The sequence below is a fragment of the Carlito syrichta genome, unplaced genomic scaffold (genome assembly GCF_000164805.1).
Source record: "Carlito syrichta isolate Samal-C Ts95f unplaced genomic scaffold, Tarsius_syrichta-2.0.1 Scaffold301649, whole genome shotgun sequence".
In the NCBI taxonomy this organism is placed as follows: Eukaryota; Metazoa; Chordata; class Mammalia; order Primates; family Tarsiidae; genus Carlito; species Carlito syrichta.
In genome coordinates, this window is record NW_007245745.1 from 275679 (window position 1) to 287791 (window position 12113).

General features: G+C 39.7%; 1 protein-coding gene across 1 annotated transcript in view; it reads left to right on the top strand.

Moving 5' to 3' along the window:
- LOC103257349 (probable ubiquitin carboxyl-terminal hydrolase FAF-X) overlaps positions 1 to 12113 on the top strand; it is a 112980-nt gene that overhangs the window by 35786 nt on the left and 65081 nt on the right. The window contains 2 exon segments of the mRNA XM_008055074.2: positions 3032 to 3285; positions 10996 to 11141. Coding sequence (XP_008053265.1) covers positions 3190 to 3285; positions 10996 to 11141 — 242 coding nt within the window. The 5' untranslated portion in view covers positions 3032 to 3189.

Genomic DNA, 12113 nt, shown 5'->3' on the forward strand with positions numbered 1-12113 from the left:
GAAGTGATGTCAAACGAATCACTTCATATTAAATAGTATAGCGTTGGAACCAATTATTTTATTGTATTAGTATTTGGCTTATAATGGAATTTTGAACATTGAGGAACTTATTATGACATCAGTATTTTATGTGTTATATTTCTAACGTGTGGTAGTGTGTGAAACTGTCACCAAACATGCATTGCAGGTTCATTGATACATGTTGAGCAATTGTAATTTGTTTGACGTCTTCCACCTGGTGTTTTTCTATTCAAGCAGACAGTACAGTCTTGTTTTCTTCCTCCCGCATTCATAATATGTAATTTATTGTCCAGTCTGTTGTTTGAAGACAATGTGGAAGGATATACTCATTCCTGAAAACCCTTTCTCATCTGATCGATCAGAAACTGGACAAATTTCAAATGGGACATAGGTTTTTCGTTGTTTCTGAACAGAAAACTTCAAGGAAAATTTGTTCTTGCATAAGTTTGTCCTGTATAATTACCCAGCAGTGTCTTTATGCCCCCCAGAGGGGACATCCGGGTGCAAAGTGTTAAAATCAGAGTTTTTGTATGTATGTTTTAATCAAGTTTTAAACCCATACTTTATATAGTTGTGTTGTTCACAGTTTCCTTGATTAATCCACCTATAATTTATTCTTTTTGTGTGGTATAAGTCATCCTTTTTTTTTTTTTTTTGGAGTTGGAGTCTCACTGTGTCGCCCAGACTGGAGTGCAGTGGCTGCTCTCGACCACCACAGCCTCGACCTGCTGGACTCCGGCGATCCTTCCGCCTCAGCCTTCCAAGTAGCTGGAACTACAGGCGCGCGCTACCACGCCCAGCTAATTTTTTTGATGTATTGTAGAGATGAGGTCTCGCCAAGTTGCCCAGGCGGGTCTCGAACCCGTGGGCTCAGGATCTACTCACCTCAGCCTCCCAAAGGCGCGGGATTCAGGCTGAGCCACTGAGCCTGGCTCATCCTTTTTTTTTTTTTTTAAACGATAGAGAACTCGAAGAGTTATATCTGAATTAGAGTTAGCTCTACATAACTTGGGCAAACCCCTGCTGGCTCTTATTCTTGACTCTGAAAAATGGAGATAGTAATACCCACCTCTGTACTGCATAGATTGGGTATGAGAGTCAAATGAGTTGTGGCAAAGCATTCAGTAACTACTTGTGATGCTTTGTTCACCTAAGTATCTGGTGGTAAATACTTGGGTATGAATATTATTGAAACAAATGAGCTCTAGGTGTGTTTTATATACTATATTGTAAATTTGATCATCAATGTCTTAAACCAGATTAAAATTAGAAAAAGTAGAAATTAAACTGCAATGCTTGTGGTAAATCTTTCAATCTCTGAGAGCCAGTGAAACAGTTTGTGGGTTAAGTGTTATTTAAATTTTGGGTAAACATGAACTGTTCTGGGCAAAATGAAAGGTGTGGTCACCTTACTTAAAACCAAATAGACCAGCCAGTGACACTCCAACTCAAAAAAAAACAACAACAAAAAAACCCCACAAATACCTATAACCAGTCGGCTAAGTTTCTCTATATGTTAGCACATTAGAATCAATCACTGGGGGAGGCTTTTTAAAATTATGCTTAGGCCTCACTCCCAAATATTGTAATTTATTCCAGCTAGAGAGGAGTCTGAGCATCATTGTTTTTAAAAGCACGTCAGGAGGGCTGGGCTCAGTCTGTAATCCCAGCACTTTGGAAGGCTGAGGCGAGAGGATTGCCTGAGCCCGCGGGTTCAAGGCCTACCTGGGCAACTTGGCAAGACGGTGTCTCTACAATAAATCAAAAATTAGGGCCAGGCTCGGTGGCTCAGCCTGTAATCCCAGCACTTTGGAAGGCTGAGGTGAGTGGATTGCTTGAGCCCACAGGTTTGAGACCCGCCCGGGCAACTTGGCGAGACCTTGTCTACAATAAATCAAAAATTAGCCAGGTGTGGTAGTACGCGCCTGTAGTTCCAGCTACTTGGAAGGCTGAGGCAGAAGGATCGCTCGAGCCCAGCAGGTCGAGGCTGCAGTGGCCGGGAGCGGCCACTGCACTCCAGTCTGGGCAACAGAGTGAGACTCCAACTCAAAGAAAGAAAGAAAGCAAGCACACCAGGTGATTATACGGGGCAGCTAAAGGTGAGGCCCACTGGTTTAATGACTATAGAATTGAGGATTTGGTAGCATTCTTTTATACTCCTTTGCTAGTTAGATTGCAAAGAATTCCTGTTCTTACACTGTTGTGGCCTGTCCAGAAGTGCCTGTGGCCAAAACCTTGCCAAAAATGGGGAGCTGAGATCACTTGACAAATTTGGTTGTATTGTAGTAGTTGTATATAGTTTGAACCCTCTTCAAATGAGATTTCTTCATGTTTTTTTGGGAGGGTCTTAAACAACAGAAATTTGTTTTCTCACAATTCTGGAGGCAGGAAGTTTAATATCAATGTATCAGCAGATTTGGTTTCTTCTGAGGCTTTCTCCTTGGTTTGCAGATAGTTTGCCTTTTTGCTGTGCCTTCACGTGATCTTTCCTATGTGTGTACCCTGGTGTTTCTCTCCAAAGTGTTTTCAAAGTTTATGTTAAGTCCACTTGTAGGCTTATTTTTAAAAACCATTTATAATAAATTAGTATCAGTGATAAATGTTCGTTGTGCAGTCTTTCCTGAAATGTTTTTAAAATTCGTTTTATGCTTTATGTCTTGAGCACATGTTTTTACATTGTGTTTAAGGCATTAGCAAATTGAAGACAGATAGTTTTGCTGTTCCAGTTATGGAATATTATTAACCAAAATGACAACTAAGTACTTTGCATCAGTTCCAGGAGAAAATGGAAGTATTTTATAATAAGACTGTACTTGTATGTTTTCTTGGTATACTAACTGGTATACTATTGCCAGTTTAAATTGAATGTAGTATTAATGAAAACAAGCTTTTTACTCATTTATATGGGTACCTTCTCCAGACTAGATTTGCTGGTGATACTAAATTTGGACAGTTCTGTAATTCATGTTTTTATATCTAAAATAATATTTTTTTCTCCTTCTACTTGTAGGTTATGCAATGGTCTCTGCAAGATGGTTTATTCTTGAATTGGAGCTTTTTAAGACTGACAAATGCTGGTACTTCATCTTCTATAAGTGGACTATAATTTCTTTTCTCAAGACAACTACTTAAGCAGACAAAATTGCAAAGATCTGCCCTGTGTCGAGTATGACAGCCACAACTCGTGGCTCTCCAGTCGGAGGGAATGACAACCAGGGCCAGGCTCCTGATGGACAGTCTCAGCCCCCCCTCCAGCAGAATCAGGTAGGAAATTGAAGCTACATTGATATGTCCACTGTGGGGTACAAAATAATGGAGCAAGGTCTGAATACTGTGATGCTACCATAAAATTATTTTCTTTAGCCGTGCTTGGTGGCTCAGCCTGTAATCCCTTGCTTTGGGAGGCTGAGGTGAGTGGATTGCCTGAGCCCGTGGGTTCGAGACCCACCTGGGCAACTTGGCGAGACCTCATCTTTACAATAAATCAAAAAGTCAGCTGGGCGTGGTAGCGCATGCCTGTAATTCCGGCTACTTGGAAAGCTGAGGCGGAAGGATCACCGGAGCCCAGCAGGTCGAGGCTGCGGTGGCCAGGAGCGGCCACTGCACTCCAGTCTGGGCGACAGAGAAACTCCAACTCAAAAAAAAAAAAAAAAAAATTTATTTTCTTTATTTAAGAAAAGTGAACCATAGGTCTTGCATAGTAACAAAAGAAAGCTCAGGTGCTGTTGATGGTGATGCCTGAGTATGCAGCCCATTTTTTTCTGGTGTCATACTATGTCCGTCATCATTAAAATTAAGTATTTATAAGCCCTGTGTCAATTCTGGGGGAAAGCATTAAATCATTCATGTAGCCTGTGGTTAAGAGCATGGACCCATCATAAATTACAGCATTACTTTGTACCCCATAAATTTATACAATTATAAGCTGTCGATTTACAATAAAATTTTTAGAAGGGCATTGACTCATCATGTTGCTAGTGTTCAGATTTCAGCTTTGTGCTATACTAGTTTTATGACTGTGTAAATTACATAACCTCTAAGCCTCAGTTTCTTTATCTATACAATGAGGATAATAGCGTAACTACTTCATAGATTGTTAAGAGGATTAATTGAAATGATGTTTGCAAAGCACATAACATAGATTTTGGTATCAGGGTTTTATGCTGGCCTCAGAGCTTCTAGGGTAATAATCGTTCTTTTTCTGTTCGCTGAATGAGTTTATGTAAGGTTTCTGTTATTTCTTTATTAATTTTTTGGAAGATTTTACTGGTGGAATCTATGACCTGGGGTTTATTTGTGGAAAGATTTTAATTGCAGACCGAAGTGTTTTTTTTCCCCCTAATACAGGAATTTTTCTATTTTTAGTGTTTTTTGTTAAGTTGTATTTCTCAAGGAATCTACCCATTTCATGTAGGTTTTCAGATTTATTGAGGCAAAATTGTTTATAATATATTTTTAAATTACCTTTTTAGTGTCTTAAAGTCTGTGGTAATATATCCTTGTTCATTTCTGATACTGCTAATTTGTGTTCTTCTGATCTGTCTTTCTAGTGGTTTACCAATTTCCTTAAACCTTCCAAAAATTAAAAAAAAAAACTTTTTGGCACCCCCCCCATTGTGTGCTTTTTACCCTTATCTCTTTGTTTTTTTTTTAAATTTCTTTTGGATTTGGTTTGCTTTTCTTTTTCTCATTCCTTGAAATGGAAATTTAGATCATTGATTTCAACCTTTTCTAATATATACAGTTTTATAATGGTAAGTATTAAACTGAATGATAAGACAAACATTAAAACTTAAGCCGGGCTCGGTGGCTCAGCCTGTAATCCCACGCTTTGGGAGGCTGAGGTGAGTGGATTGCCTGAGCCCGCGGGTTCTAAACCCGCCTGGGCAACTTGGCGAGACCTTATCTCTACAATAAATCAAAATGAGCCGGGTGTGGTAGTGCACGCCTGTAGTTCCAGCTACTTGGAAGGCTGAGGCGGTAGGATTGCCGGAGCCCAGCAGGTCGAGGCTGTGGTGGCCAGGAGCGGCCACTGCACTCCAGTCTGGGTGACAGAGTGAGACTCCAACTCAAAAAAAAAACCAAAAACTTATGATATGGAAATCAAACCATGCTTAGAGGTAAGTTAGCTAAGGTGTGTGCTGTAAGTTGGTACATGTTTATGTAGATCTGTGAGGATAATTTTTTAGTTAAAAGTGCTATCTTAGAGTACTTGTATTTGTCATTTGAGGATAAGTTATTATTGTCTAGCTGTTATAGATCAGATATTTTCTCTGTCATAAGTATGATTAAAAAAAGAAATCCGCTCAGTCTCCCTTTCCGCCTGCCATTTTAGAGATGTGAGCAGGTTGAATTTTTTCTCTCCCAAATGTGTCAGTTTTAATTCCTTTTTCTCTCTAGTTCCCATTCTTTTTTTTTTTTTTTGAGTTGGAGTCTCACTCTGTCGCGCAGCCTGGAGTGCAGTGGCCGCTCCTGGCCACCACAGCCTCGACCTGCTGGGCTCTGGTGATCCTTCTGCCTCAGCCTTCCAAGTAGCTGGAACTACAGGCATGCACTACCACACCCGGCTAGTTTTTGATTTGTAGAAATGAGGTCTCACCAAGTTGCCCAGGCGTGTCTCGAGCCCGTGGGCTCAGGCAATCCACTCACCTCAGCCTCCCAAAGCACGGGATTACAGGCTGAGCCACTGAGCCCAGCTTCTAGTTCCCACTTTTAAGACGTAAGACCTGTAGAAATATACTTTAGTATTTAAAATACTAAAGTATATTTCTATAGGTCTTAGGCAGAGTTAAAAATCTTTCCTGTGTCATAAATTGCTAACCAGTATTCAGGTTTCTTTAAGCATAGTCAAAGGCGTGTGTCGGATGCCAGAGATGTCTAATTTTAAACCAGGAGCTAGTAGTTAGTTCCATTATCTTTCCCTCTCTCTTTCTATTTTATATCTGCATTGTGCATAAAATTCTAACTTCGTTCGCAATGTTTGTGGCTTATATGGCTTTATATAAAAGTCAAACCTTTTCTTTAACTTCATTGTTATTTTAAGGTAGGTATACTTGATGATTTTTATTTTATTTATTTGTTTGTTTCTGTTTTTTTTTTTTTATTTATTTTTTTTGAGTTGGGAGTCTCTCTCGGTCGCCCAGACTGGAGTACTGTGGCACGTTCCTGGCCACCGCAGCCTCGACCTGCTGGCCTCTGGCAATCCTTCCGCCTCAGCCTTCCAAGTAGCCAGAACTACAGGCGCTTACTACCACGCCTGGCTAATTTTTTTTTTTTTTAATTTATTGTAGAGACAAAGTCTCACCAAGTTGCCCAGGTGGGTCTCGAACCTGCGGGACTAGGCAGTCCAGTCACCTCGGCCTCCCAAAGTGCTGGGATTACAGGCTGAGCCACCGAGCCTGGCCTATACTTGATTTTTAGAGTTCTTGGATTTGTGATATTCAATCTAGTAGTATATATTTACATTATGTTCTTTTCCTTCTAAAAGCTCTTTATGTATTTGAAAGTGGCTGGCAAGGACACCAAAGGAATGAAACAAATTATGTTGTCTATAGAGTTTCTCACTCTTTGACTTCATTATTCTGTTTTTTTTTAATGTTATGGTTTTAATTATTTCACAAGATCTGACCCTTTTGGACCAAGAAGCAACTGAAGTGTTAATTATTGTTCAACTTAGGGCTTACTTTGTGGTTATAGTTTTTATATGTTGGCATAAAGGGAATTTCTAAAATTAGAGTTTTCACTTAATTTTTAAAAAGTGTGTCCCCACAGGAGAGAATTTTACGCTCTGGTATTTAGTAAAATTCGAGGATAAAGAAACAGCCTTGGCAAAAGCACGATGGGGTGAACACTCCTGAATGTGGTTGCTGGGAGGGCACAGATTTTATGGAATGGGATTTGGCAGTATATATGTCTTTGCCTTGAAGAAATTGTTCATACTGTTCTACTAATTATATTTCCAAAATCTTATCCTAAGAAAAAATTAAAGTTCAACAGATTTATATATTAAAAGATTCATTACAGCTGTGTTTGTGTTTTTTAGTAAAAATTACAAACTACTAAATTTTAGTATTTACAAAATACCAAACTTGCCTTATTTTTGCTTGATTCATGTAATACTATCTGGCCATTCATTTTTTAAAGTTTTGTTTTTAATCTACCCATCTGCATACTGAATTTTTCTTAAGATTCTCAATAATTTAAACAATTAAATACTCAGAATAGAAAAGGACACAGGCTTAAACAGGCATGATTCTTTTTTCTTTTTTTTTGAGTCAGAGTCTTGGTTGCCCAGGCTGGAGCGCAGTGGCATACTCACGGCCACCCCAGCATTGACCTGCTGGGCTCTGGCGATCCTTCTGTCTCAGCCTTCCAATTAGCCGGAACTACAGGCGCACGCTACCATGCCCAGCTAATTTTTGATTTACTGTAGAGTTGAGATCTTGCCAAGTTGCCCGGGCTGGTCTTGTACTTGCGGACTCAGACAGTCCACTTGCCTTGGCCTCCCCAAGTGCTGGGATACAGGCTGAGCCACCAAGCCTGGCCAAACAGGCATAATTCTAATTTTATTTATATTTTGACAACTTTTACTTGGCTTATGAAATAAAGATAGCAAGGAAGTAAGTGTCATTGGTAGTACTTATCTGTTGGTGTGGTATTATAGGTGTTTTAAATTTTATTTTTGTGTTTATATCTTCTATGAGCATGTACAAAATATATACGAGGGGAAAGGAAGTTTTTTAAAAAATAATAAAACAGGCCTCCAAAGTTATGTACTTCAGATATTTCTGTTGGACTTCTAACACTTGAATTCTGTGCTATAGTTTCCTTTGCCTTGAGATTAGCTCTGTAGATACTTGCACAGTGTTTTCCATATTAAGTAAAATTCACCGTTTAGTTGCTAATTTGCCATACAGGTTCATGTATAAACTCTTTAAGTATAACATGTTAATGATGGTATATCCATTTGTTTTCATGTAAGCATTTACTTATGCAACTCTGTTTATTTTACAACTGGTTAATAGGTACTTGAATGATAGGGAGAGGGGCCCTCTTCTTTAAAAGGGCTATCAACCTACGTTAAATAGAAAATTCAAGAACACATTAATAAAAATCAATTGAAAATTTAGGCTGGTTTCATTTTGAAAGAAAAAATACCACTTGCTTCCCTCCTTTCCTCTTTCCTCTCTTGAGACAGGCTCTTGCTATGTTACCCAGGCTGGTCTCGAACTTCTGGCCTCAAGTGATCCTCCTGCCTTGGCCTCCCAAAGTACTGGGATTACAGGTGTGAACCACCATGCCTGGCCACCTGCTTTCTTAATTAAGAGTAAAGGTCATAAAAGTTCATTCACTTAGTTGTAAAAATACTACGCACAGTTAAAGTAGGGGGGAAGAGACTTGCTAAAAATGAGAAATGGAAGATACGAAAATTGGTCATAATAGTTGAAAGTGATGTGGTTTATTTAGGAACCATAATCATGAAGTTTAAAATTATTGTTTGGATAATAGCTTGAGAGTAGAGAAATTATGGAATAATATTTACATTTTCCTCCTTCAAATTAAAAAGTAAAAGTTATAAGTCAGAAACTTTATAATCTGTAAAATGTGGTATTTCATATTAACACATCTGCAATCAGCAAAATTTTCATGTTCCTAATACTGAGAGCAGGTGGAAGTTTAAAAAAACTAAAGCTGGTTGCTGCAAACTTTGGTCATTAAGCGTAAGTGAAATGGTCTTTTCTAAATGGTCACCTTTTTCACAATACAGCTGAAAGTTGGAGATGTATCCAGTATTTGCCTCAGACACTACTCTGACTAGCATTCCGTCCTTTGTATTTTTATTTGGATTATAAACTGAATATATATATATTTTCTTCGTTTGCATTGCATCATTACATCACTATCTGTCTCAGTATCACTAATAATTAGTTCACTGGATTCACCTTTGACCTCCAAAATCTCATCAGCATATATTCATTTTCCATAATTATGGCAAGTTATTTTTAACATTGAAGTATGAAAGCCCTGAAATATCAAAATACAAGTATGCAACACTAATCACAACATAATAATGACCAACTTGCAATTTTTACCAGCTACGTAAATCAGTGACAACATTGTGCAGTCGATATCAGATAATTATCCCAATTAACTTTCTCCTTGCCTCACTGTTCATTTTTCAGCAGAATATGATAGCACATACATATAACAGTGTTGCAGTATTCAAAAACAGAATTTACAGAGACATAAATTCATGTCAGTGGTAACCAGGAACAGAATTTGGAGTGACGTAAATTCATGCCAGTGATTGCGAATGAGCTAATACAATAGTTTTTATCATGACAGGGCTCATATAATGGGAAGTGTAAGAAGAGAGGCAGCATACGTTATGGTTAAAAAGACAAACTTTAAAGCCGGGCTCGGTGGCTCAGCCTGTAATCCCGCGCCTTTGGGAGGCTGAGGTGAGTGGATTGCCTGAGCCCGCGGGTTCGAGACCCGCCTGGGCAGCGAGACCTCATCTCTACAATAAATAAAAAAATCAGCTGGGCGTGGTAGCGCATGCCTGTAATTCCGGCTACTTGGAAGGCTGAGGTGGAAAGATCACCTGAGCCCAGCAGGTTGAGGCTGCGGTGGCTGTGAGCGTGCCACTGCACTACAGCCTGGGCGACAGAGTGAGATTCCAATTCAAAAAAAAAAGAAAGAAAGAAAGAAAGAAAGAAAACGGCCGGGCTCCATGGCTCAGTCCTTTGGGTGGCCAAGGCGAGTGGATTGCCTGAGTCCGCGGGTTCGAGACCCACCCGGGCAACTTGGCGAGACCTCATCTCTACAATAAATCAAAAAATCAGCTGGGCGTGGTAGCGCATGCCTGCAATTCCGGCTACTTGGAAGGCTGAGGCGGAAGGATCGCCGGAGCCCAGCAGGTCGAGGCTGCGGTGGCCAGGAGCGGCCACTGCACTCCAGTCTGGGTGACAGAGTGAGACTCCAACTCAAAAAAAAAAAAAAAAAAAAGACAAACTTTAGAATAGACTTGGATTCAAATCCTGGCTACAGAGTTTGAGCTATGTGACCTTGGACGACTTTTTTTCCTCATCCGCTAAATGACAGTAGACCGTTTCATCTGGTTGTTGAGGATGAAGTGAAATTATTTTAAAGCACAGTGTTATGGAGACTGCCTGAAGCATTATAAACTTTTAATAATCTTATGTTTTATAAAAATTTACAATACAGTCCATTCTTTGGTATCTGGGGAATTGGTTCCAGAAGCCTTCCCCTACTGTAGCAAAATCCACAGATGCTCAAATCCCTGGTATAAAATGGTGTATTATTTAAATATAACCTATGTACATCTTCCTGTATACTTTTTTTTAATGCTTTAATTTTTTTTTTTAGAGACAGGATCTTGCTCTGTCACCCAGACTGGAGTACAGTGGTGTGGTCATAGCTCACTGCAGTCTTAAACACTTGGAATCAAAGTGATCTTCCTGCCTTAGCCTCTGCAGTAGCAGGACTATAGGCATGCACTACCACGCCTGGCTGATTTAAAACAATTTTTTTTGTAGAGACATGCTCTCATGCTGTTGCCCAGGCTGGTCTCAAACTCCTGGCCTCAAGTGATCCTCCCTCTTTGGCCTCCCAAAGTGCTGGGATGCCCCTCTGGTATACTTTTAAGTCATTTCTAGATTCCTTGTGACACTTAATACAGGGTAAATGGTCGATATGTTGTATTGTTTGGGGAATAATGACAAGCAAAAAAAGTCTGTACATATTCAGTATAGGCAGCAATGTTTTTTCCAAATATTTTTGTCCTGAGCTTGGTTTAATCCATGAATGTGGAAATCACAGATAAGGAGGGTTGACTGTATTCACAAATTTCTTTAGAAATTTGCATAGCTTGTCTGTGTTAATGTTTGAATTACTAGATATTGTACATACGTTTAGAAACTTAAATCTGGAATTTTAATTTTTTAATTAAAGACTTCATCGCCTGATTCTTCCAATGAAAATTCTCCGGCAACTCCCCCAGATGAACAAGGTCAAGGTGATGCGCCACCACAGTTTGAAGATGAGGAACCTGCATTTCCACATACCGATCTGGCAAAGTTGGATGACATGATCAACAGGTAAAGTTGATTTAGTTTTGGTTTTTCATGTGTGTAATTTGCAAGAAAACCAACCAAGTTTCTCAGCAGTGTTTCTAGTAGTGGATACGAGAAGAGAAAGTATACAGGAATGTCATAGTAATCCCACAGCCTCCTTAATAGTCTTCACATCTTAGTCACTGCCACATACTGCCAAATACTTTGTAACCCATGGTTCTTAGTGGATTTATTTATTTTTGAGTTAGGGTCTCACTCTGCTCCCAGGCTGGAGTGCAGTGGCTTGATCATGGTTCACCACAGCCTCAACCTCCTGGGCTGAGGCAATCAATCCTTCAGCCTCAGCCTCCTGAGTAACTAGGAATACTGGCATGTGCCACCATGCCTGGCTAATTTTTTAATTTTTTTGTAGTAGTGAGGTCTTGCTGTGTTGCCTAGGCTGGTCTTGAACTCAAGCAATACTCCCCCGCCTTAGTCTTCCAAAGTGTTGGGATTATAGGCATGAGCCACTGCACCTGGCTGTTGGTTGCTGTTTGACAGTACCTTTAATAATTTTGGGATGCCCTGTGGTAAACCAGGTCATTAGGAGATTGAATTCTCAGATCCTGATCCTTGAACTCTTGACTGGTCTGAGACATTTAACAGTCTCTTACCTATTTGGCGTTTTTTTTTTTTTTTAATCTTTGTCTCATAGAACAGTGTAATTTTTCATACTTCCTCATCCCCATCCCACCCCCACACACTTTGATTATTTTGTGGAAGACTCCAAGAGAGTCAAGCTTTAAACTTCTGTGCTGGGGAAGAAAAAGATTCAAGAGGCTAAGAGAAGAGCATGTCAAGGAATCACATATGACTGTGGTCTTCACTAGGCTCAACAAGTGAGTGCTAGGCAGGTGTGACACATTCCATCCTCACTCCCCCAAAGGAAAGTACAAAACACATGACCTTATGGGCACAGGCACTTGGCTTACTGAGGTTTTTGATTGTATTTCACTT